Genomic DNA, 27,105 nt, shown 5'->3' with positions numbered 1-27,105 from the left:
ACAGCCTCAAGTGCTGTCTCTCGTTGGAGTCGATGATATGATGAGTCATTTATAAAGCGCCTGTACACAAGTGTTTCTAGGTGCGAGATGGCCTGGGTGGTGGGACGGGGACGCCCGGCATCAGACTGGGTTGTGCAGGGGGCAGGAAAGGGGTAGGATGGGCGAGCATTGAGATGCTAAGCAGGACACCCTGCTCGGTCGTTTGATTGTGCCTACTCCACGACATGTCCTCTGCCGTATAGTCACCTGCCTGCCATAGATAAAGATTTAAGAGGGCGTTGTGGGTGGGAACACCATTGGCAATGAGCCAATCAGAGAAGCCACGCTGCACCACATGGCTTTGTGAGTGCGTCCCCTAAATCCTTCATTTGAAGGGAGAACTGGCCTAGGGAACCCCACGACAGCGGGCATAGTCCGGAACTACACCTACCTTGAGTGTACTCTCAGAATCACCCCTGGTTCATCCAACAGTGTTGCAAATGAGTAGTGCTGCTGTTCTTGTCTATTAACCCTTTCCTCTTCACTCACTCTAGGCCAGACTGTTTCTTTAAGCTGTACCCAGGTGCCCGGAGCGCTGGTGCAGATTGATGCCGGCAATGGGCAGGTGTTTGGAGTCAATTCAGCTGGCATGATTTACACCCTTTACGGTAATAGCTGGACTCAGCTTCCCGGTGCCCTTATCCACGTTACCGTCGGTGCGGCTGGAGTTTGGGGCGTGAACGGCGGCCACCTCATCTACAAACTGGTGGGCGGAGACTGGGTGCAAACTGCTGGTAAGTGCCTGATGAACCACTTCCAAGTGCAATGATCATACCTTCAAGTATATCTTACCAGGCACACATTGATTCCATTCCTAATTCACCAGTGAACAAAATAAAGTATTCTGGGAGGCGCAGTCTTAGTTAACAATAAAATCGAAGGGACTACAATCACCAGTAAGTAATTATTAGCAGATTGATTTTGTAGGATTGATAATAATAATCTCCCATTAATTGGAGTCGCTGTTTATTATATAAGTCAGGTCAGAAAAGGGATTTCGCTGACATTGGATGCTCCCCTGTGTTTTTCTAGCAATTCATGTGCCCTGACCTACCTACATATTGTCAACAGCTAGTCTTTTCCCAACATATCTCTTTAGGTGTTGCCTTGGTAGCCAATGAGGCTTCCATGGTTAGGGTGCTCCATACTGTCCCTGGGTGAGACAGGGGGCTCCTGATTCATGCTGGTAGGAGCTACTTACTATATTGCAGGCATTGTACACTGATGGCAGCCATTTGCAACCTGTGAAGAACTAAAATGACGGTGTAAGTCCAGCTCTGACTCTGCAATCACTAAGAAATTGTAATGCAAGACTTCCAGACACCAGACAATAAAGACACTCCTCTAGGGGAAAAGACTTTCTGCACCCCTTTGCAAGGAAAACAAGATTTATTTTGAATACAAAAGAGAAGTGTTTTCACAAGGTCCCATACCACCAAACTGACACAGAGCTCTCTGTTACTTCAAAGCAGAAACATTGGTTTTAAGGAAAGAAATCGTCAAACTTAACGTGAACACTATACAGTATTATCCCACCACCCTTATTGGCTACCACCTATATATATACTACCAATACCCCATAGTCCCTTGAGCGATTGGCCACATTCTAGTCTTCGCCTACCCTCGACACGTGATCACCTTAACCCATATCCTGGGTTCCCAGCTACTGGATTGATGAGTTTACCTGGTATGTTACCCGCCCCATCAGCTGAGTCACATGGTGTGCACCTGTTTATTGTCATGAGCTCTGTGGACAACATCAAGGTCAAATTGTCCCTTTAAAATAATATTCTCTGCATGATACCAGACAGGTAGGTTCCCCAGCAATGCCTCCCCAGCTTTGGACTAGATGTGTTGGCATCCCCTATTGCTCTTCATATCACAAATCACCAGCTTCACTACTGACGCTTGGGAATGAGAAATAATTCAGAATTATGTCCAACACTGCACTTATAACACGCAATATCTATAATAAGGGTTCCTGGCGATTCTTGGTCATCCAGGTACAAGATAGGCATAATGAAAAAGCAACAATCGCCAAGGCTGTTATGTCCTGGTGCCGACGCTGCACCACAATGCCAGAGGGTCAGTGCCTGGACTCAACCTGTTCCACATCAAATACATGGACAGGGATAAGCCCTTCAGGTTTCCTATTCCAGAACAGTTTCTTGTGAGTCACTACACTCGAACACTGGGTAGTAACAACTCTGTGATGGAGCCAGCTGGGCCACTATTGAAAAAGACACAACACACATTTGTTGTGTATGCTAGAAATTGTATATTTCCCTGATGAAGGGTGCACATTTGTGACGCTGCAGTTGGTGAAGACACGGCCGGAAAACACTCTGTCAACCTTTTTATGTACAGTTACCACCAGCACTGCTTAAGTTAGGGCAGGTTTAAAACATCGAAAAAAAGGAATTGAAAAAGGACACTGGAAAATACCAGTGTCCGGAAATTGTATCTGTAATAGATATGTGTTGTTATAATTGTATGAAACCTTGTATGAAGGCTGTGGTTTGGCTACCAAATGTGCATAAATGAATTGTTTTTTTTAAAGAAGTATACGTGTTATTCTGGTACAAAATAAAAACAGATGTTTTTATTAGATATTGAAAAACTCTATAGTTCTGGTTTGAACAACGAGATGTGGGGAGTGTGACATGATTGCCCCGGCGGTTGTTGCTTTTGTTTATTCTTATAACAAGCAATACAAAATGCTATGCCTCAAATCCAATATGGCAATACTTTAGTATTTCCCTCATTCCAGCCTTGTGTCCACACCACAGTTTTCACCTAGTATCACATTTCACTAAAACTATACTTTCACCACTGCTACACATACCGCTCATTCCATATACCTGGGCCTACCTGCACCTCGATAACTGCCTTAAAGAAACATTGTTTGCCTTCTCCATGTTTTCATATACAAACTTATCATGTGGCCAGCTCCCAACTTCAATTTCTGCACGCCTGCTGCCGTGCAACTTTACTTTCTCGTGCGCTAATAGATTTTCTTCAATCTGAACCTTGTGGCCATGTGTGAACGCTGCACGTGCATCCCAACAGCTTCCCCGGCTGTTGAGAACCCAGGTCTTATTGGGCGAGGTTCACTGCAGCCCATCCGCCTCATTGTTTGCCCACGAAACAGGAATGTGTGAGTGACAGCTAGGCTGTGCATGAATGGGAGAAACATGAACAGAAGGCAGAGTCGACCATGGGAAGAAACATCCAATGAAAGAAACTGAAAGAGAAGCTTGCTGTACCCTCCTGGACCGTTGAACTGCCTGGTGAAGCCCTGCTGCAGTTCTGAAGCTCACATTTCATATCGACTAAAGTAGCCCGGTACGGGTGACTTCTGCCCATGGGTTAGTGGGACCAACTGACCCCAAAATTAACTTTGCTGGAGACCCTCTCCCTGCTGGCTGTACTGGAACCGAGTGCCAGGGGTCAGGAAACCCAGAAACGAGTGCATCGTCTTTAAGCCGGACCCGAACTCCTGGTGAAGCAGGGTGACCCAAGCCTGAGCCACCTCAACAGAGTGCTGGACCCCAGAAGCAAGGGGAGCCCATCAAGTGTGCAGGAACCGCGGTGCTGCTATTGCCTGGTAACTGAAACCGGAAAAGTGCTGCTGAACGGGAAAGAGCCCGTAGCCGCCGACAACCTTTAAACTGCAGTGCAGGAGTCCACCAGGCATTCTCCCTCTTGTCCCCTTGACTGAGGCCCGGGAACGTAGGATCTGCAAGACTACAACCAGAACAGAAGCCAGCGGAATCCTCTTCTTCCAACCTAAGGTACTGTCTTGACTAATGGGTACTTAGCTCTTTGGACTGTAGCTTGCTTCTTCTCACTGGAAACTTGCAGTAGCTACTTTTTCTGCATAGTTGCTACCAGCCATGCCCTTCACAAGCCTAACAGCTTGTGGCCCTACAATGATTCTTTTCAACAAACTCTCTTAAAACAATTTGCAAGACTTTGTGCTAACTAAAGAAGTGCCTCAGCTCCATAGACATTGTTCAAAGTGACTCTGTCTGTCCTGGCTCCCTGCAGACTCTTCTGACCCACTGACTGGTTTTAACTGTCCCTCAAATGTGGTGCATAAGGTTTTACTTGTATTGTTGGGAAAGGTCTAACCTAGACTTCATTGGGAGATTGGAAAATATTGACATGTTCTGAGAACCTGTTAACCCTTTTCCTTCCCTAACCTTTTCCTTTTCCTCAACCTCAGTATTGCATTAAGTGTGTGTGTGTTTGTGTGTGTGTGTGTGTGTGTGTGTGTGTGTGTGTGTGTGTGTGTGTGTGTGTGTGTGTGTGTGTGTGTGTGTGTGTGTGTGTGTGTGTGTGTGTGTGTGTGTTGTGAAGTGTATTGTATTGTTGCATATTTATAAAGAACTGTCCATTAAATAAATAATTAATTGTTTTATTATAAAACTGAGTATAAGTGTTATTTGAATACTTGTAATTGTGAATCTCAGTGTTACATATCTACAGCTCACATGTACCCCTGTCGAGATAAGTCTGGCTGCACAGTCACTCTACCAACTGGTTCAGTACAGACCTATACCAATAGGTGGGTTACCTAATGCCAAGGGGGACAAGGCTGGTGTAATCTCCCACAGGGTTATTACATACAATCTTGCCTAACACTGGTGGCAGGTGGTGAAGATTTGTGTAGAGTTGTTACATTGAGTATTTTGCTGTGCCATCCACAAGAGTAGGCTCCATCAAAAAGTCAAGCAATTGTAACATGGCAAATATGGACAACTTCAATGAGGCAGCCCTGATTGTTCTGACAGTAGATCAACTGAACGATATGTGCAAAGTCAGGAGTCTGCCTGTAAAAGGAAAGAAAGGTTGTTGAATCACCAAAGTTTGGGTAGTAGGCCTGTAACACCTACTATCCCGAGTAATGTAGAATATGATGGGGATGGCCGTTTAGAGTCTACCTCCATTCTGCAAGAGGAGTCAGAAGAGGTAGAGGAGTCTCAGGATAGGGGCCCCTCTTTGCCTCAGCCTGCCCTTTTGCCTCAACCCATTACCACTGAGACTCCACAAGGTCCAACATTAAGCCCAGAATATGTTTCTCTTGAAAACAAAGGATTAGAGTTGTAGTTCAAAAGGCTAAATGCTCAAACTGAAGCCAGACATCAGGATATCAGACTCGGGGAGTTGGAAACGCAGCATGAAAAGAATATGAAAAGACTGTCTCTTGAATCTGGTTCCCTTTTAGAATCCTCTAGGTCTTCCAGTCCCAAGAGGCCTTGCCTGCCCAAAGAAGCAGTGAGTATGTATGATGCAAAACCTGATGTATTGGATTGGTTGAGTACATTCGAATATACGGATGGTCTTCAAGGAATCAGTGGGAATGATGTAATCCCTTGTATCATGTTTAGGCTCCCCAGAATGGCTGTGATTCTGTAATGGAGTTGGGCGCCATTGAGAGAAAGGATTTTGAATCAGTGAAGCTGGCATTAATAGCCAGATTTGGGGAAACTCCTTCCCAGTACCTTAAGAGGTTTAGGACCCTCGAAGAGACTGATAGTACCCCTGTGCTACCTGGGTATGTGAGTGTTTAAAGAATGTAGATGGTTGGCTAAAGGGTATAGGCGATTTGACTGAAAAAAATGGTTGCAATGACCAAAAGTTCTAAAAATGCTACCACCAAAGGTTTGAACACCAAAAGTTCGAACCTTTGGTGGTAGCATTGTAAAAAGAAAAACAGGGGCTGTGGGGGGGGATGTCATCCGCATCGCCCCGCTCACTACACTTCATAGTATAGTGAGCAGGGTTTGCAGCCTTCCGTTAAAATTTTTTTTTTAAAACACAGAAACGGGGGCTCTAGGGGTGTCCCCCACATCGCCCTGCTCACTATACTTTATGGTATAGTGAGCGGGGGCTGCAAGGGACAACCATGCACCCTTCAGTTTAAAAAAAAAAAGAAAAGGACCCTGTGGGCCGGTTCCCAATCACGGAAGTGAAAGGGAACTGGTGCTACAGGAAGCCAGTGTGAATATTAAGGTAAGTGGGGTTTGTTTATATTGGGGGTGTGGGTAGGGGTGTGCTGAGGGTGTGGGTGGGGGGTTGTTATGGGTGTGTTGTGTGTGTGGGTGTGAGAATGTATGTGTGTTGCCATGAGAAAGGTGCAAACGTTTGGTCGTTCGCACCTTTCTCATGCACATGTTTCGGCCACGGTAGTTTCTACTGCGGCCAAATCGCTTAGATTCAGATAAAGAGTTACAGAGTGAACACCTTTGAAGGAATGAGAAATCTGTATTTATTGGAATCTATTTTTGATGCCTGCTCTCCTGTGCCGAGACAGCATTTGGCTGTCTCAAAAGAGATTGATCCCAAAAAGTTAGCAAAGGAGAAGAGTTAAAGGAGGCAGCGAGGGGGTCACACCAGACATAGGGAGTGAGGAAACCAAGCAGCAATTCTACACGTGGCAACAGAACAGGCACAGTGAGGGCAGCAGCGGCAGCCCTACCCTCAGGCTGCAGGTCATGATGGATCTCTGGTCTGAGGAGCCGGTCCCCCAGTTAAGACCTGCTTTACCCTGCACCAGATCAGTAATCATATCACTCCCAGGTCCTGGGTACTGATTGGAAGGCTCATGTCAGCTGTTAGCCATGACAGGTGCTCTATAAATCCACATGGTGACTGGCTGTGGCCACAGGTGGAACAGTGGCTACTGGCAGATACACGTTAAAGATTCTTTGACTAGTTTTTGGGAAACCTGGCCACTGAGCTGTTTCTCCAAATTGAGGATGAGCTGCCCTGCCTGTGTAGACTCTGTCTGACTCAGGGTTCACACGTCACAGGTTCTAACAGTCCTTTCTCTCTCTAGTAGAACAATCATGTGCACAGTCCATGCAGAAGACGGAGAACATATACTCATAAGTTAAATACATCTACATATAGCAAACAAATGTCAGGACCAGAAAGAATGTATTGAAGATATATGGCAGGCGTAAGCAATATGTGTGTGACATAACACAACACCATTCTTAGGGCTGATCTACCCCTCACCGCAAGGACATCAAGGGGTAGCAGCATAACACACCACCATTCTTAGGGTTGATCTACCCCTCACCGCAAGGACATCAAGGGGTAGCAGCATAACACACCACCATTCTTAGGGTTGATCCACCCCTACACCGCAAGGACATCAAGGGGTAGCAGCATAACACACCACCATTCTTAGGGTTGATCTACCCCTCACCGCAAGGACATCAAGGGGTAGCAGCATAACACACCACCATTCTTAGGGTTGATCTACCCCTCACCGCAAGGACATCAAGGGGTAGCAGCATAACACACCACCATTCTTAGGGTTGATCTACCCCTCACCGCAAGGACATCAAGGGGTAGCAGCATAACACACCACCATTCTTAGGGTTGATCTACCCCTCACCGCAAGGACATCAAGGGGTAGCAGCATAACACACCACCATTCTTAGGGTTGATCTACCCCTCACCGCAAGGACATCAAGGGGTAGCAGCATAACACACCACCATTCTTAGGGTTGATCCACCCCTACACCGCAAGGACATCAAGGGGTAGCAGCATAACACACCACCATTCTTAGGGTTGATCTACCCCTCACCGCAAGGACATCAAGGGGTAGCAGCATAACACACCACCATTCTTAGGGTTGATCTACCCCTCACCGCAAGGACATCAAGGGGTAGCAGCATAACACACCACCATTCTTAGGGTTCATCTACCCCTCACCGCAAGGACATCAAGGGGTAGCAGCATAACACACCACCATTCTTAGGGTTGATCTACCCCTCACCGCAAGGACATCAAGGGGTATCAGCATAACACACCACCATTCTTAGGGTTGATCTACCCCTACACCGCAAGGACATCAAGGGGTAGCAGCATTCCTCAATGCACTGCTTCACATCTGCTATCAGCGTTTATTTATGCATTTATTTGAATGCTTTAAAAGGTGCCACACACCCGGAGGCCTCAGAGCACCAAATGCAACCACACGATTAGGCAAATACCAGGCAGGTGAGTCCCATGATTGGCTGCTTGGCAAACCTTCACTTAGCAGGGAGTTTACACTAACTATAACTGTGAGAGTCAAGAATAATCAAGGGCAACTCTGCTTACCCTTAACAGGTACATTTTCGTATCCCGAACCAGCGGACAAATGTAAAGTTTATTTTTCTTATGTTATGACAATATAGTGCAAACCTGTTGTTGCATTATCCCTACAATGCTGGTGTCTTGTCTGCAGGTCGTAGCCCGAAGCCTGGGTCTGTGGATGGACGGGTGCGTGATTAGAATGTGTCCTGTGTGGACTATGGGTGTAAAGTGTGAGGCCAGAGAAACATGCTGCGATTGTGCAGTTCTCCCCCCAGTTCTCCTTCAAAGACCTATCAAAAACAGAAGTCATAAAGTTAAAGTCTGAAACCTTCAAAATGCAAAGATGTTATAAGCCCAGCATCCCTCATCAAAGCCTGTGTTGACATACTAGCCCCCTTCATCAGAGCCTTGATAAATGCCTCCTTCGCTAATAGTACCATTCCAGCCAGCCTCAAAGAAGCGTGAGTCCTCCCACTCTTAACGAGAACCTCCGTAGTCCCTGCTATTCCTGCCAATTAGAGGCCAATCACCACTGTGCCCTTCCTACTAAAAACACTGGATCGGGCAGCCTACCCGCTGGTTCAGCAGTTCCTTGAGCACAACAAAATCCTGGTGATGCAGCAATCAGGCTTCCGCCCTGGCCATGGCACTGAATCTGCCCTTCTAGATCTAAAGGAATAGCTAGAGTAGATAAGGGATGAGGGCAACCTTGCCCAGTTCCTCCTCCTAGACCTATCAGCAGCATTTAATCTGGTAAACCACCAAATCCTTTGTCACCACCTCACCAACCACACCAATTTCTCCCCATCAGCCACTGCTTGGATCGTATCCTTCCTGGAAGGAAGAGTCATGAGAGTCTTCTCGGATATCGCTAATGCCTCACCGTCCCCCATCCCATGTGGGGTACCACAAGGGTCACACATCTCCCCGACCTTACACAACATCTTTACCAAGCCCCTATTCAACACCTTAGACTTGCTTGGGATAGCCTACACCAACTCTGCCACGATACCCAAATCCTGGTCCCACTCGCAGGCAACTACACAGATGATTCTGACACCCTCAACAATATCTACTCCACAATAAAGGCCTGGATTGCAACCAATCATCTTTGCCTTAACAGTGACAAAACCGACATCCTAATCATCGGCCCAACAAGTGCCCTAAAGAATCTCAACAACCAATACACTGCCTTCCTGACTGCTCAATTCCAGTAACAACAACGGTAAAGACTCTAGGGGTTTACCTCGACGCTCCACTCACTATGTCCAGACAGGTGAGCGCCATTTCCTCCTTGGCAGCCTATGCGACCAAGGTCCTAAAGGTAGACAGAACATTCCTCTCTACAGACAGCTGCCTAACTAACAGCTCTCTATCATTCCTCTCTAAAGACAGCTGCCTAACTAACAGCTCTCTAACATTCCTCTCTAAAGACAGCTGCCTAACTAACAGCTCTCTAACATTCCTCTCTAAAGACAGCTGCCTAACTAACAGCTCTCTAACATTCCTCTCTAACAGCTGCCTAACTAACAGCTCTCTAACATTCCTCTCTAACAGCTGCCTAACTAACAGCTCTCTATCATTCCTCTCTAAAGACAGCTGCCTAACTAACAGCTCTCTAACATTCCTCTCTAAAGACAGCTGCCTAACTAACAGCTCTCTAACATTCCTCTCTAAAGACAGCTGCCTAACTAACAGCTCTCTAACATTCCTCTCTAACAGCTGCCTAACTAACAGCTCTCTAACATTCCTCTCTAACAGCTACCTAACTAACAGCTCTCTAACATTCCTCTCTAACAGCTGCCTAACTAACAGCTCTCTATCATTCCTCTCTAAAGACAGCTGCCTAACTAACAGCTCTCTAACATTCCTCTCTAACAGCTGCCTAACAGCTCTCTAACATTCCTCTCTAACAGCTGCCTAACTAACAGCTCTCTAACATTCCTCTCTAACAGCTACCTAACTAACAGCTCTCTAACATTCCTCTCTAACAGCTGCCTAACTAACAGCTCTCTAACATTCCTCTCTAAAGACAGCTGCCTAACTAACAGCTCTCTAACATTCCTCTCTAAAGACAGCTGCCTAACTAACAGCTCTCTAACATTCCTCTCTAACAGCTGCCTAACTAACAGTTCTCTATCATTCCTCTCTAAAGACAGCTGCCTAACTATCGCCCGTCCAATTATTGGATCCAGAATTGATTAATGCTCTATTTGCAGGCACCTCCGCTGCTAACATCCCCAAACTCCAAGTCATCCAACATAACGCCCTCAGAGCAGTCCTAAATATCCCAAAATGAGAACTGATCTCCGGAGCAAGAAGAGAAGCACATTGACTCCCCACCCAGGAGAGCATCACCTCCAAAACGCTATCCATTGCACATAAGTGCCTATCCAGTAAAGCCCCCCTATACCTCTCCAGAAAATTACCAAAACGCACTCTTCAAGACCCACCAGAACCCCCTACACTGACCGACTAAAATGAAGAGATGCCAGCAGGTGGGTCAAGTTTCCCCTACCTAGTGGCTAAACTTTGGAACTGCCTGCCCCCTCCCTGAGGGCAGAAAGAATCCTACTAGGTCTTCCGTAAAGCACACAAAGCTCAGCTCTTCTCCTAACTCACAACCCCCCCTTTCCCCTATTCGTACCCACCAGGAAACTAACCCTGTTACACTACTTCACCTCGCTTGTTGATGATTTCAATTGGTTAATATGTACCTGTGTTAATATTTACCTGTGTTACCCTTGATATTCTTTTACGAAAGCTTGATCAAACTCTGTAACTGTAACAGTGCCTCAATGCCTACAGGCTGTATGCACGCTATACGAATGAAATAAATAGTGAGTACCCTCATGTGTAATACTGCAGGTGGCAACACTGGAGGACACAAACAAGTACTTATCTTTTTCAATATCTATAAAAACACCTTTAATTTATTCATTCATAGTTGTTTTTAGTTTTTTTAAGAACGTTAACACAAATTAATTTAACAACAGCAAATAAAAAATAACACATAACATTTCTTCCAATTAATTTACAAAAGATTACAATTCAATTTCATCTTCCACATCTGTTTACAATAACATCATAAAGCCAATGAATAAAAAAGCCACACACACAGTCCCTTAGTAAATAATTAAAACGAAAGTTATTTCATTTCATCATTAATGAGGATAAGCAAAAGGAATAGAGATGCCAAATATTGATTAATTTGAATTCATTTATTCCAACACTGTTTGATTCAGGTTTACAGGTGTTTTGGTATCTGTAGCCATATTCGATAAAGTGTGACGTGCAGGGAATCGGACCCCGAATTAAGCCAATTCCAGAAATCTGTGGTCTTTATCGGATCGCCTCCGTGCACACATTTTCCAGTGATTCCCTAATTTCCTACACTCGGTGAACCCGTGTTTAGCTTTGTCTGGATTGTTAGATGATTTGCACGTCAGCAATACCTTAGCTCGGAGGACATTTTGTATTGAGATCTGCGAATATTTGGGGCGGTTGGGGGCTCGTTTTGCACTGGAACAGAGTCAGCTTTAGAACTGCTGCCCTGAGGCTCAGAGGTTTCCCAATATCTGTGAGTCACATTCGATACCTTTACGTTATTCCGCAGGATTGATAGGTGCGTGTAGTTGTGATTCCACTCCCATGGGTCAATCCTTCTACGGAAGGATTTTTTGAGAACTTCATCGTTTCTTCAGTATTCAAAATGCGGGACGCAGTTCACACATACAAGCTCCACATTCAGTTAAAACCTTCTGCCCCGGTTCCGAAATTCAGTGTCGTAACTTGCCCCTCTTGCCATCAGCAGAGGGAATGCCGGGGCAGTCTTTGAGTTGATGTAGACCTCTCCTCTCTTCCTCAACAGCTGGCTAATCAAACAGATCAATCCCAACTCTAACCTAAGGTAGTCCATTGGCGTGGGAGGGGGCAAGTTTAAGACTTCCTGCCAAAAGAAACCCTCCAAGCTTTGAAATCAGGCTACATCTCTGATTGTCAGTTCCACCAGGCTATAAAGCCTGGCCGGACAGAAGCAATGCTTATAAAGAGACAGGACACCGTTGATAGTATACCCCGTCATCTGTCTAGCAAACCTAGAGGAAGCTAGGTGAGCTGCCGAACTTTTATCTGTCTAGCAAACCTAGAGGAAGCTAGGTGAGCTGCCGGACTTTCATCTGTCTAGCAAACCCAGAGGAAGCTAGGTGAGCTGCCAGACTTTCAACTGTCTAGCAAACCTAGAGGAAGCTAGGTGAGCTGCCGGACTTTCATCTGTCTAGCAAACCTAGAGGAAGCTAGGTGAGCTGCTGGACTTTCATCTGTCTAGAAAACCTAGAGGAAGCTAGGTGAGCTGCCGGACTTTCATCTGTCTAGCAAACCTAGAGGAAGCTAGGTGAGCTGCAGGACTTTTATCTGTCTAGCAGACCTGGAGGAAGCTAGGTGAGCTGCCAGACTTTCATCTGTCTAGCAAACCTAGAGGAAGCTAGGTGAGCTGCCGGACTTTCATCTGTCTAGCAGACCTAGAGGAAGCTAGGTGAAGCTAGGTGAGCTGCCGAACTTTTATCTGTCTAGCAAACCTAGAGGAAGCTAGGTGAGCTGCCGGACTTTCATCTGTCTAGCAAACCTAGAGGAAGCTAGGTGAGCTGCCGGACTTTCAACTGTCTAGCAAACCTAGAGGAAGCTAGGTGAGCTGCCGGGCTTTCATCTGTCTAGCAAACCTAGAGGAAGCTAGGTGAGCTGCCGGACTTTCATCTGTCTAGAAAACCTAGAGGAAGCTAGGTGAGCTGCCGGACTTTCATCTGTCTAGCAAACCTGGAGGAAGCTAGGTGAGCTGCAGGACTTTCATCTGTCTAGCAGACCTGGAGGAAGCTAGGTGAGCTGCCGGACTTTCATCTGTCTAGCAGACCTAGAGGAAGCTAGGTGAGCTGCAGGACTTTCATCTGTCTAGCAGACCTGGAGGAAACTAGGTGAGCTGCAGGACTTTCATCTGTCTAGCAGACCTAGAGGAAGCTAGGTGAGCTGCCGGACTTTCATCTGTCTAGCAAACCTAGAGGAAGCTAGGTGAGCTGCCGGACTTTCATCTGTCTAGCAAACCTAGAGGAAGCTAGGTGAGCTGCCAAACTTTTATCTGTCTAGCAAACCTGGAGGAAGCTAGGTGAGCTGCCGGACTTTCATCTGTCTAGCAGACCTGGAGGAAGCTAGGTGAAGCTAGGTGAGCTGCCGGACTTTCATCTGTCTAGCAGACCTGGAGGAAGCTAGGTGAGCTGCCAGACTTTCATCTGTCTAGCAAACCTAGAGGAAGCTAGGTGAGCTGCCGGACTTTCATCTGTCTAGCAAACCTGGAGGAAGCTAGGTGAGCTGCCGGACTTTCATCTGTCTAGCAGACCTGGAGGAAGCTAGGTGAAGCTAGGTGAGCTGCCGGACTTTCATCTGTCTAGCAGACCTGGAGGAAGCTAGGTGAGCTGCCAGACTTTCATCTGTCTAGCAAACCTAGAGGAAGCTAGGTGGGCTGCCGGACCTTCATCTGTCTAGCAGACCTAGAGGAAGCTAGGTGAGCTGCCGGACTTTCATCTGTCTAGCAAACCTAGAGGAAGCTAGGTGAAGCTAGGTGAGCAAGCTTCCGGACTTTCTGCTTTTGGCTTCCTTTGTGAGAAGGTAATCAGCCGCAGCACTCATCTCCAGGCCAAGATGTGCATAAGTGCTAACATAGCCACGGTCGCCCAAGGATCTGCTCATTCATAATCTATCTGCTCTTTTCTATAGCGCCACTAACCCGTAGGCCTCAGGGCGCTATGTACTTTGCTTCCCGCCACCAACATGCTCTTTGTCTTGCTTAAGGTTATTGCCAATTTCTTTTCTACTGCAAAGACTTCTAGTGTGTTCATCATACTTTTCATGCCGCTGTGTGTGTGTGAAAAAAACACTTTTAAGGTGACAAGTGCACTATGAAAGTCCGGACTGTCGGTATGCAGTGATAAAATTGCAGCTAAAGTGTCGCCTATACAAAGAAATTGCAGCAAAAATGTCGCCATACAAAAAATCGTGGCAAAAATGCTATGGTTTGACACGGTAAAGATGAAACCCATTATACCATTTAAGGGGAGCGGGGTTGCGGGGGTGTCCCCAGCATCCTTTTCATGGATTGCGGTGGCAAAACCACAGTCTTTTTGCCGCGATATTTTTTGTCAACGGCCATTTTTGCCGCAATATTAACACATGGAACCGGACTGTCATGAGCTCATAGTTCCTAAGACAAATCTCGGGCAGGATGTCTTTCAATGGCATTCACACATCCATTCTTTTAAACTCTCTTCTTGGTAATCACCATCTAGTGTAGTCATCTGTAATATAATATTTTAAAAAAACAGCTAAACTAATGCTGTTGGTCAGAGTAAGTAGTCCGATACTATCAATTGTAATAAAGTCTACTCTGTTCGCTGTGAGCCATCTTATAATATTATTTACGGCATAGTAGCCCTATTCTTTCAGCCAATCCCTAAAAGGAAAAGAACAAACACACCATACATTGGCTAAGTGTCTCTAGAGTTAAATTCCCCAAGCACAAGGCAACAGAGAGTTAGATTAATTCAGAGTGGAGCAAGGAAAGAGTACCGCTTATGTGCACAACATGTGTAAGAATGGGTAGCAAGGGGCTGGAAAAACTGCTAATGTCCACATCTTTTCAGGGAAGCGTCATCTACAAGAGATCAAAACTTGATGTCAGGCCTCATTTAAATCATTTATTGAAAATCCAGACGCATCTCGACTCAGAGGGTCGCTAGGCAATCCGCTGCCCCATGAGGATAGCTCAGCGGCAACGTGCTCACCTTGGAAACAAGACGACACAAAGTAACACAGGTTCGATCCCCGGGTCCGCGCTTAACAACCCCTGGGTATTAGGCGCGTTATAAATACGCAACTAAGAGACATATTCCTGTAACCGCGCCTCAATGCCCCCAGGCTGTGTGAGCACTTTAAAAATGCAAATTAAATAAATAAATAAAAACTCTACCTCAGTCATACCAACGCATCACGTCCAGAAAACTGACTTTGTAGCAAACTAATGTCTGCTCGTTGGATCCTTATAAATATAGTTCCCATGTTTGTGTGTCATGTGATCTGAATTACGTGATGCACAAACATTACGTGCTCAGATTCTCAGATGGTCACTACACTCCACGCCATCTTGGAATGTTTATCAAAAGAAAGCCAAGATTCGTGCTGCATATTTGCTGAATGTAATAAAGACTGCTCCATACCATCACAAAGACTCTATTCAAACCATCTACATTGTAACAATTCTCAGTCTAAATGCTGTTCCATAGCGGCTGCGACGACTCGTAATATCACTACCGAGAAGGTCATCTGTGCCGAGCAGTCCTCGCCGCAGCCGGCGAGCATAGCTCCGGGACAATGCGCAAAGCTACGCAGGTTTGAATGCCAGTCCCACACTTAGAGACCAGTCTCCAGTATTAAGTGTGTTATAAAAGATTCATTAATTAATATATGCTAGCATAGGGTTGGTAGGTGCATAGCTTCAACCATTTGTGTCACCACAGCGGGTGAAACACTCGATTTTCTTTTCGTCGGGTGAGAGCCCATAGAAGTGAATGGAGGTATGAGGGAATTGGCGGGTGATTCAGCTGCTTGCAAGGCGAGTGACACCCGCCAAAAGCGGGAGAGTCTTAAAAAGTTGATAGTAAGCAGCTGTGGCAGTTTGAATGCCCAGATCCCCTGGGGGTGCAAAGCTGTGAGGCGGCGATGTCTACGCTATGTTGAATTTATGGTAGTAGTGGGTGACGTGCATAGTGTACCCCCATCAAAGTGTCATGGCAATGGCAATGTGGATTAGGAAGAGTAACCTCATGTGCCAGTGCCTCTTATATATAAGCCAGGACTACCGCGCTAGAAGTCATGTGTGCTATAACATGTCACTGTCCCAGGAACCCAATGAGAAGATCCTTTCTACTAAACCACCACCAGTGGGTAGCACAGAACACATATGTTCCTGGGTAGAATTTCAACAACTTTTTTTGTTGTAACTCCAAGGGGCGGGCTAGTGGATGGAGATTAAATTCAGGAGGGGTTATTTATATCCCAAACATTGGGAATAAGGCGGGATAAAGGAAATGCCATGTAAGGCCTATTCTACAAGGCCCTATTTACCTGATTGGCCAATCCCTTGTGCATTCCACAGTTCTTGGGCGTCCGCCCGGGTCATGGTTCCTCAGTTCACTCACAGTTACAGGCCCCTTTACATTCCTCTTGGCACGTCCTTATCATTATTATCTTAACCTTGTTCCAGGCTGAGGCTGCGGCCTCAAGAGTTCTACTATACTACATTGCCCTGTTTTTCTCTTTTGTGATGCTGCTAGGAATTCCCCACCACTACCTGGGTACTCCTGGCTAGGAATACCCCACCCCTACCTGCTACTTCTGGCTAGGGATTCCCCACCCCTACCTGGGTACTCCTGGCTAGGAATTCCCCACCCCTACCTGCTACTTCTGGCTAGGAATTCCCCACCCCTACCTGGGTGCTCCTGGCTAGGAATTCGCCACCCCTACCTGCTACTTCTGGCTAGGAATTCCCCACCCCTACCTGCTACTTCTGGCTAGGAATTCCCCACCCCAACCTGGTAATTCTGGCTAGGAATTCCCCACCCCTACCTGGTACTTCTGGCTAGGAATCCCCAGCCATACCTGTGTACCTCTGGCTAGGAATTCCCCACCCCTACCTGGGTACTTCTGGCTAAGATTTCCCCAACCCTACCTGGGTACTCCTGGCTGGGAATTCCCCACCCCTACCTGCTACTTCTGGCTAGGAATTCCCCACCCCTACCTGGTACTTCTGGCTAGGAATTCCCCAGCCATACCTGTGTACTTCTGGCTAGGAATTCCCCACCCCTACCTGGGTACTTCTGGCTAAGATTTCCCCAACCCTACTTGGGTACCTCTGGCTAGGAATTCCCCACTCTTACCTGGTACTTCTGGCTAGGAATCCCCAGCCATACCTGTGTACCTCTGGCTAGGAATTCCCCACCCCTACCTGGGTACTTCTGGCTAAGATTTCCCCAACCCTACCTGGGTACTCCTGGCTGGGAATTCCCCACCCCTACCTGCTACTTCTGGCTAGGAATTCCCCACCCCTACCTGGTACTTCTGGCTAGGAATTCCCCAGCCATACCTGTGTACTTCTGGCTAGGAATTCCCCACCCCTACCTGGGTACTTCTGGCTAAGATTTCCCCAACCCTACTTGGGTACCTCTGGCTAGGAATTCCCCACTCTTACCTGGGTACTTCTGGCTAGGATTCCCCCAACCTTACCTAGGTACTTCTGGCTCGGAATTCTCCACCCCTACCTGGTGTTTCTGGCTAGGATTTCTCCAACCCTACCTGAGTACGACTAGGAATTCCCCACCCCAACCTGGTACTTCTGGCTAGGATTTCTCCAACCCTACCTGGGTATTTCTGGCTAGGAATTCCCCACCCCTACCTGGTATTTCTGGCTAGGATTTCTCCAACCCTACCTGAGTACAATTAGGAATACCCCACCCCTACCTGGTACTTCTGGCTAGGGATTCCCCACCCCTACCTGGGTACTCCTGGCTAGGAATTCCCCACCCCTACCTGCTACTTCTGGCTATGAATTCCCCACACCTACCTGGGTACTCCTGGCTAGGAATTCCCCACTCCTACCTGCTACTTCTGGCTAGGAATCCCCCACCCCTACCTGGTACTTCTGGCTAGGAATTCCCCAGCCATACCTGTGTACTTCTGGCTAGGAATTCCCCACCCCTGCATGGGTACTTCTGGCTAAGATTTCTACAACCCTACTTGGGTACTTCTGGCTAGGAATTCCCCACTCCTACCTGGGTACTTCTGGCTAGGATTCCCCCAACCCTACCTAGGTACTTCTGGCTCGGAATCCCCCACCCCTACCTGGTGTTTCTGGCTAGGATTTCTCCAACCCTACCTGAGTACGACTAGGAATTCCCCACCCCTACCTGGTACTTCTGGCTAGGATTTCTCCACCCCTACCTGGTATTTCTGGCTAGGATTTCTCCAACCCTACCTGAGTACGACTAGGAATACCCCACCCCTACCTGGTACTTCTGGCTAGGGATTCCCCACCCCTACCTGGTACTTCTGGCTAGGATTTCTCCAACCCTACCTGGGTATTTCTGGCTAGGAATTCCCCACCCCTACCTGGTACCTCTGGCTAGGATTTCTCCAACCCTACCTGGGTACTTCTGGCTAGGATTTCCCCGACCCTACCTGGGTATTTATGGCTAGGAATTCTCAACCCCTACCTGGTGCTACTGGCTAGGATTTCTCCAACCCTACCTGAGTACTTCTGGCTAGGAATTCCCCACCCCTACCTGGTACTTCTGGCTAGGAATTCCCCACCCCTACCTGGTACTTCTGGCTAGGAATTCCCCAGCCATACCTGTGTACTTCTGGCTAGGAATTCCCCACCCCTACCTGGTACTTCTGGCTAGGATTTCTCCAACCATACCTGGGTACTTCTGGCTAGGATTTCCCCCACCCTACCTGGGTATTTCTGACTAGGAATTCTCAATCCCTACCTGGTGCTACTGGCTACGATTTCTCCAACCCTACCTGAGTACTTCTGGCTAGGAATTCCCCCTCCCTACCTGAGTACTTCTGGCTAGGAATTCCCCACCCGTACCTGGGTACCTCTGGCTAGGATTTCTCCACCCCTACCTGGCACTTCTGGCTAGGAATTCCCCCTCCCTACCTGAGTACTTCTGGCTAGGAATTCCCCACCCGTACCTGGGTACCTCTGGCTAGGATTTCTCCAACCCTACCTGGGTACTTCTGGCTAGGAATTCCCCACCCCTACCTGGCACTTCTGGCTAGGAATTCCCCCTCCCTACCTGAGTACTTCTGGCTAGGAATTCCCCACCCGTACCTGGGTACCTCTGGCTAGGATTTCTCCAACCCTACCTGGGTACTTCTGGATAGGAATTTCACCACCAGTACCTTGGTTCGCAAGGGTCTGTACGAGCTCTTCATTTGTGCTGCCACCAGGGTCTGGATTATAACGCAGCTGGCTTCTCTCTGTGCATGTCTTCCCAAAGTCGAGTCCCTTGTGTTTTCTTGGCCCAGGTTTTTAGTAGGCGTCCTTGTTTAGCCACTCCCTCAGCGTTTACTCCTCCTTGCTGTGGTGTATCCGGATCAGCTGTTACAGTATCTCTCTTTCCTGTTTGCTCATTGGCCACATTGTCTTGCTTCCCTGCTTCTCTTTCTCTACTCACTGCAACACCACTCTCTGTAGAGCACCGTCAGGAGGCAAGTGCATCATTTTACACAGGTGCTGATTAAGTGATTGCTCTACCGATTAGGGGTTTGCTACAGGATAGGCCTTTCTCAACCGCTCCCCATCTGTCTGGCATGTCCTCACGATTATTTACTGGTATTGTGCTTTCCCCAATCCCTAGCACCCGAGGGGGCAAGAACCCGGGCCTCTGCATTTGGATGAGGCTGCTCTCTCATGGTGGACTCCTGGTCTGGAACTCGAGCTCCCGTTTCCCTACTTCCAGCACTTCCGCACTAAGTGCCAGTGTTCACCACACTTAGATTAACAGGCTACCACCGAAGGGGCCTAACGGGCTGCCGCTGAATGCTCACTTGGCTGCGGTTCATGGTCTTGGCTGGCGCTTCCTCACCAGAGATGTGCATGCCCAACGGGCCGTTAATGCACCCAAAGGCCCCATATGTGTCGCATGGGGAGCTCTCGAGGGGCCCACATATACTCCTTTCATGGGTTGCATCAGAGAGAAGGTGGAGTTCCTCAACCTTCCTCTGTAGGTGATAAAAGGCTGACTTACCTCACCACTCAACAACAAACAACCATACATAATCATGTGTGGCCATCCAACTCACCAACATGGGGCTTCGCACAACCAGTAATGGCAATTCTGAATAATTAAAATAAGGTTGCAAGTTATATGCCCACGGTTCTGGTTTCTGAAATCTTACTAATGAAAATGATTTCTGTTGTTATTTTGCAAAGATTGGCCATTTATGTTCCCCTTTAGAAGAATTCAGAATAATGTTGCTAAACAGTAAAGTCTCTTGAACACTACTTATATCTGCTGTTCCACATCTCCCCACACAAACCTATTGCTCCTTCAGTGTCCTTGTCCTGCCACCCCACTCTTTGCCACTTGCCATCTGTTGTATTTTGCCCAGAAGCAGCTGACGCATGAGGCAACATGATTCAAGATACATTTTGTAGTTTGCTAAATTGCCATCACACCTCCCTCACACTTTATCTTCTTTCATTTCATCATTTTTAGGACTTCTGAAGCAGGTTGATGCAGGTGGAGCCCAGTTTGTCTCCGGTGCAAACAGAAATGATGATATTTATTGCCTAGGCAACAGTGCGACGGTCTCGGTGAAGGATGACTCGGGACTGCCCTGGGTCAATATTGAAGGGAAGCTGAAGTACTACAGTTGTGGCCCTCTGGGCTGCTGGGGAGTCAACTCTGCCGACGACATCTATTACCGCCATTCTGTAAGCGATTGCGCCTGTGAAGGCTCAAGATGGGAGCAGGTTCAAGGCAAACTATCCATGATTGAAGTTGGCAGTGATGGGTCCGTCTACGGCGTGAACAGCATAGGTGACCTATATCGAAGGTAAAGCAAGGGCTGAAGCACAGATAATCTTTCAAGTGGAAGATCATTTGCTTGTACTAAATTAGCAATAAACATTTGGGGGCAAGGGGTACTGACTGGTGAAGCCCGCTGGCCGATCCATGTGATACAATGTCACTGTTTATAACACGGCACAAGCCAGCTAGGGAACTCCTTCCCCTACAAAGGATGTGGCACACCATACAATGCTTTTTATTTTTGATATACTATGGGTTCCTTTGAGTAGGCCTCCAACCCATCTCGCACCCAACCTCCACAAACACCCCGTGTCACAATGGGCTAGGAACCAGGCCGGTGTGTATCAATAAAATATGTATTAACTTATTATTAAATGAAAAAGAAAAATAGTCAACCAGCAGCAGCCACCACAATTGTGACAACAAAAATGCAATATCCTCTCTAGAGCGACCAAGTGGAAATGGGCTGCTACACTCACTTTTGTTATAATTACAAACGGGAAAACACAATCAGGTTGAAAGTGATAGCGCCACGGTTTTAGCACTCCCCCCTGAAACATTCCTTTGAATGGAAGGCAGTAGAAAGGAGTAAGAATAGAGAGAGAAAATTTGTTTTGGGGTAAAGCCCACCACCACAAGATGCTAAGCTAGCAAAGAAAGTGAAAACCCGTTTTTGGAGCAAAATGGCAGAATGGGATTTTGATTCTTACTCACAACTCCTAGGGGACAGAATGAAAGGAAATTCAAATTGCCTACACTTTAGGAGATAGGTAAAGTATATAGAATACTAATCAGCACACCAGGGCAAAATAGAAATGAAGTGGGAAAATCAGTTTTGATAGAAGCAAATACAAAAGTGAAGAATACAGTAATTCGTAACACTGGGTTTACAATGACAGGCAGTTCAGGGAAGGGGTTTAGCTCACAATAGAAAAATCGGTTTTCAATGACAAGGACAGAGGCACGTTACAGGTAGACATCTAGGCAAAAGGGATAGCTCACAATGCAACAACGGTTTGGAATTTAATAGGACAGATGCAAATGGGAATTTGTTGGGTAATGCACACAATACAAGGTCAAATTCAGTTTTCAGCTACAAGGAGACTAATTCTTTTGAGGAAACACTTTAATAACAATAATAATTAAATGCAATGCCATGGACAAGATGGTTGGTTTTGAATGGCAACAATCTTGCACCGTGAATTTCAAATAGGGAGATTAAATGATTTACTTTAAAAAAAAATGAGGGATTTACACAGACACTGAGAGTTTTTTCAAAGGAGATATGCTAACATACACAGACAAATAAGAGATTCTTCTAGGGGACAGAATGAATTAAACTGGCAATTTGGGGGTTTAAATGGGGTTTTCAATGGGAGTTTCAATTGGGGAAATATTGGATGCAATGATACAAAAATGAAGGGGTTATGCAATTTAGGGCTGGAGTATATGCTACTTACAAAGCAAGCCTTGGTTTAGGATTCAGGGCAGTCAGCTGGATCTCAGGACACTCTGGACAGCTAGGGCAAGGGGTCTGGTCATTGCCCTCTCACAGATGGTAAGGTTCAGCCGCCTGCTCTCCGTCCTCCTTCTCCTGTCTCCCCGGATTTTGGTCTGTCTCTGTCCCTAACCTAGTACAGCCGCCCTCCTTATATAACACAAATGACATCACTAACTTTACAATCTAGGGGGAGTACCCTGGAATTATCCCTGCTGCTCGGATAGGACAGTTTACCATTCCTCTCTCCGCCCCCTGGCATGATTGTTTCAAGGGAAGATAGCAGCATCTGTTTGTTTGCATTTGTTTGCATTTATTACACTTTTGTACTCATGACAACTTTTTGGCACAAACTAGTTATGTATCATAACTTCAGAATTATACAAGCCCCAGCCATATGAAGTAGATATGCAATTTTAGTGGGTCATGGGGAATTAGGTAGGCTGATCGCCAACTCCGTACGAGGTAGCATGGCCCTTTGACACATTTTTGTCATTTTCATAAAATGTATAACAGTTATGACTCTGCATCTTTTCATCAACTGTCATATTTGTCACCTCCCCTCCAACCTGAAACAATCTTGGGTGCTCCCCCTCCTCAAAAGCAGACATTAGATCGTCTCATCCCCACTAATTACCGTCCCATCACCACCGTACCCTTTCTTTTGAAAATCTTGGACAAAATAGCCTATGTCCAGATCTAAAAATACCTTGAACTACATAAACTTCTAGGCTCCAGACAATCAGGCTTCCGCCCATGGCACAGCACGGAAACAGCCCTTATCGATCTTAAGACCCAAATAGATGAGTTGAGAGACAAGGGAAAAACAGCTCTCCTACTTTTACTCGACCTCTCTGCGGCATTCGATCTTGTGGACCACAAGGTCCTATGCAGGCACCTGGATTCAGCAGCCCATTTCTCCACTGAAGCCATCAGATGGATTGAATCCTTCCTGAGTGAGAGAACGATGAGGTCCTTCTCACCCTCAGCAGCAGCAGACTCCTCACCTATCACCTGTGGGGTCCCCCAGGGCTCTTGTGTCTCCCCAACCGTATACAACATTTTCACCAAACCTCTATTTGACGATTTGGACCATCTAGGTATCACCTACACTAACCATGCAGATGATACTCAGATTCTCCTCCTACTTTCTTGGAATCACAGCAAGGACAGAGAGTTGGTGAATAGGGTGTACCTCATCATTCAGGCATGGATGGCATCCCATGGCCTATGCCTGAATGATGATAAAACAGAGCTAATCATGCTGGGAACGCATGCCAACATCAACAAATTAGGCCTTTATTACGCCTCGTTCAACATAGATGGCAACATTATCAAAGTATCCAGAGAGGTAAAAACTCTTGGCTTTTACCTGGACTCAACTATGTCATTCACTAAACAGGTTAACTCACTAGCATCCACTATTGCATATACGTGTAAATTAATCAGAGCAGGTAGACCATTCCTATCCAATGATAGTTGCATGATCCTGGCGAGAGCCCTCATACTCTCCAGGCTCGATTACTGTAATGCTCTCTATAGCGGTGCCAACAAAACCATCAACCAAAGGCTACAAATCCTACAAAACAATGCCCTGAGAGCTGTGCTCGGCATAAATAAAAGAGAGCATGTCTCCTCAATTAGACGCCAGCACAAATGGCACTCCACTGACAACAAAATCCAGCTAAAGCTGGTATCCCTAACCCACAAAGCCCTCAATAATGCTGCCCACAGCTATCTGATGGACAAACTAAAGAGAAAACCATCCATCAGACAAACCAGAACCGTCAATTCTAACTGCCTGATCATCCCAAGATTCAAACTTTCCACCATTGGAGAAAATAGCTTCCCTGTGAAAGCTGCTATACTTTGGAACTCCTTATCACACAATTTAAGAGCAGATTAACCTTATCAACACTTCAGAAGGAACTTCATCGAAGACCTTAATTCTAACAACCCATAGCCACCCGCCTCGTAGTCTCCTTCCGTCCATATCTGTACATAACTATACACACATATTTTGCTGTATTCATATATTACTATATCATGGACACTATACTATATTGTATATTTCTGTATTAAGTGTGTGTGTCGATTATTTTGCATAACTGTATACTTCGGCAACATTGTAAGCTTCGCATTTTATTTCTGCTGCGCCCTGTTGCTTCTGGGTATGGAACGCATTATAAATAAATAAACAAACAAACAAACAAACCTGTTCAGATCAGCCAGAAATTAGTCTTAACCAGCCATTTCAGTCCCCAAAGTCCTAGGGAAATGCAATTAGTCTCTTTAAAACCACCTGGAAATTACATGAAGAAAATAGCATAAAATGAAATTGATTCTTATTCTGATTGCTGGGAACATGCCTATAATGAAATCAGTCTTTTATAGTAACTTGGGAGTGTCTTGTTCCACATGGGGGAGGACCGCTGCCCCCTCCCACAGCCACCTGTCTCCCTGGGCTTAGCCTGTAATCATGTAATCAGAGTTTTTTTATGAGTCTCTTTAAAGAGGTGTGGGTTCTTTTGAAGGGGTGCAACAAGGAGCTCACACCTCCTGGTCAAGCTCTGGCCACACTTTGCCTTCTTTGAAATCTTTGGGCTCCTGCCTTCATGTCTGCAGAGCATGGAATTATGACACCTTCACCAGCATCACATTTTATTGCGAGATGGTTATAGGATATGTGTGAGATCCAGTGGGAAGCAGAGCTTTGTCATCATGAGTCCCTGTTTTCATACCAGAACTGGTCTATTCAAAGGTAACAGGAGTTTTGTGGTTTGCAACATAATCTGCATTTGCTTTGGTCAAACACCCCATCCCCTCCCCCATCATATTCCCCTGACATTTCTCTGTGCAAGCAGTGCTATCTTCACCACTTTGGCTTTTTAAAGCTGTGTTTCTTTTTACACGTGTGCAGGCCGTTGTTTCTTTTAATGTTTAAATCCTGTCTTGCAGGTCTCAGGATTCTTTAATTTCTCCTCCTTGGGTGAATTCATATTTGCTGTTAGTCCCTTAATAATGAGGGGTTGGCCCCCTTTCACATGGTTCTTTAATGTGATGTTAACAAAAGAAAAAGCCAGGCTGTTTTCCATTTGCAGATTTTAAAGGGCTGCTGTTCAAGTGAAAGGGAAAGCAAAAGCCGTTTATGGTTGTAGTGTTGACATTTGTGCCCCTCATGTGAAATAAAAGTAAAGCAAGGCTATTTTTTGATCCAGTGTATAACTTCTTGTCATTTAGGAGAAATAAAAGCAAAGCAGGGATGTTTTTGGATTCAGTGTATAACGTCTTGTCATTCAGGTGAAATAAAAGCAAAGCAGGGCCATTTTTGCTTATAGTGTTCCAATGCTTGCCACTCATGTGACAGGGAAAGCAAAGCAGGGATGTTTTTGGTGGCAGTGTTGAAATGCTGCTGTTCAGGTGAGAGGGGCTTCTGTGTAGGGCATTTAAATGCACCCCAGAACCCAGTGATGAGGGCCATTATTGGCTGTTATGAAATGCCCCGTATGCTTTACCATAGCACTCGGGTCACACCCAGGGTGCTAAGAGACATTATTTTGAGGCTAATAAAATGCCACAGGAAACTGCAATCCAGATGTCAATTTTTAAATAGAGAGTTTGGGTATATCTAATAAAAATGCAAGTCGACAAACATTGGGAATAGCCAATGTTAAGGTACAAACACCCACTATAGACCATTGCAGATTCTATCATGAAACTCGCTGTGTAGTCACCCACTCCATACCACCACAAATCCACCCTTAATGCTCACTTCACCTCTGGCATTAGGATAACCTGCCTAACACTTGAAGTGAGTGCTAAGATTGATTTTGTAGTGGTGTGACGTGAGTTTTTTTACACTGAGATTCAGTGCTGAATGTGTAGTGCTTAACATTGTGGTTTAGCTTCACGCTGTTATTCCCACTCTTTGTAGACTTAACCTTAACTCTAGTAATAAATATCAGTTTGTTTTTGATGGGGGTATGGTATATGGGGTATGGGTGTATGTAGTATGAGTCTACGCTGCATGAGTGTCTCGGCGTAGGAGGGTCTGGAGTGTGAGCATGGCCCCTTTACCTATGCCTGTAATTCCCGAAACTAGTATACCATAAACTGAGAACCACCTCCCAAAGATCAGAGTAGTGAATAAATACTGCCTAGAGTTCCATCGAAATTGATACCTGAGGGAAGTTTATTACAATGAGAGGTATTTATGAAGACCCGATGAAGCACTGAAGAGTATAAAGAAACCCCCACTATATGAATGGGCATCATAGTCTATGCTAGTTTACTTAACTGCCAATGCTTTTTACATGTTTCTATTTGACTGCAATTAATATAATGATGTTTTTCACGTGCACTTCATACATTTGTCTAAATTAACTGTTATTTATCATTACAAGACCATTATTCTTATATCTGGCAGTTATACAGGGCAAGTCCTCATGTGTTGTCCAGACACACTTGTATCTTTTAAATTAAGATGATTAAAGAAGAAATGTATCAGATAGAATGATGTGCTGTGTGAGTCTGCGTCAATTGGTGTGTTTTCGTTAACGTTGATTTCCCTGCTCTTGTGAGCATTCAGAGGGCCCTGGTGTAGGATCACGAATGCCCATCCCGGCGCCATCTTGGAGAGTGCATGTCAGAATGTTTGCTGTTCACTGCCTGACGCTGAGCGCCATCCTAAGTAGGGTATGGCATGACGCCTGCTGTTCTGTGCCTGACCCTGGGCTCCATCTTCTCAATAGTATGACAGCATAACTGCTGTTCTTTGTTTGACCCTTGGGGGACGTCTTAGAGAAGGCAAGCAAGCATGTATGCTGTCTGTG

The 27,105-nt window shown here is 46.1% G+C and overlaps 1 protein-coding gene across 2 annotated transcripts in view; it reads left to right on the top strand.

Annotated features, from left to right (window-relative positions):
• LOC138498154 (fish-egg lectin-like) overlaps positions 1 to 27,105 on the top strand; it is a 359,483-nt gene that overhangs the window by 23,688 nt on the left and 308,690 nt on the right. Inside the window, exons 2-3 of one of the 2 annotated variants that reach the window (XM_069622033.1) lie at positions 534 to 773; positions 20,461 to 20,800. The exons of the other annotated variant lie outside the window; for it this stretch is intronic. Coding sequence (XP_069478134.1) covers positions 534 to 773; positions 20,461 to 20,800 — 580 coding nt within the window. The remainder of the gene's footprint in view (positions 1 to 533; positions 774 to 20,460; positions 20,801 to 27,105) is intronic. 2 annotated transcript variants of the gene reach the window in all.

This window comes from Ambystoma mexicanum, chromosome 5q (genome assembly GCF_040938575.1).
Source record: "Ambystoma mexicanum isolate Mex_15411 chromosome 5q, UKY_AmexF1_1, whole genome shotgun sequence".
NCBI classification, from domain to species: Eukaryota; Metazoa; Chordata; class Amphibia; order Caudata; family Ambystomatidae; genus Ambystoma; species Ambystoma mexicanum.
This window is presented reverse-complemented; position numbering and strand designations above follow the sequence as displayed.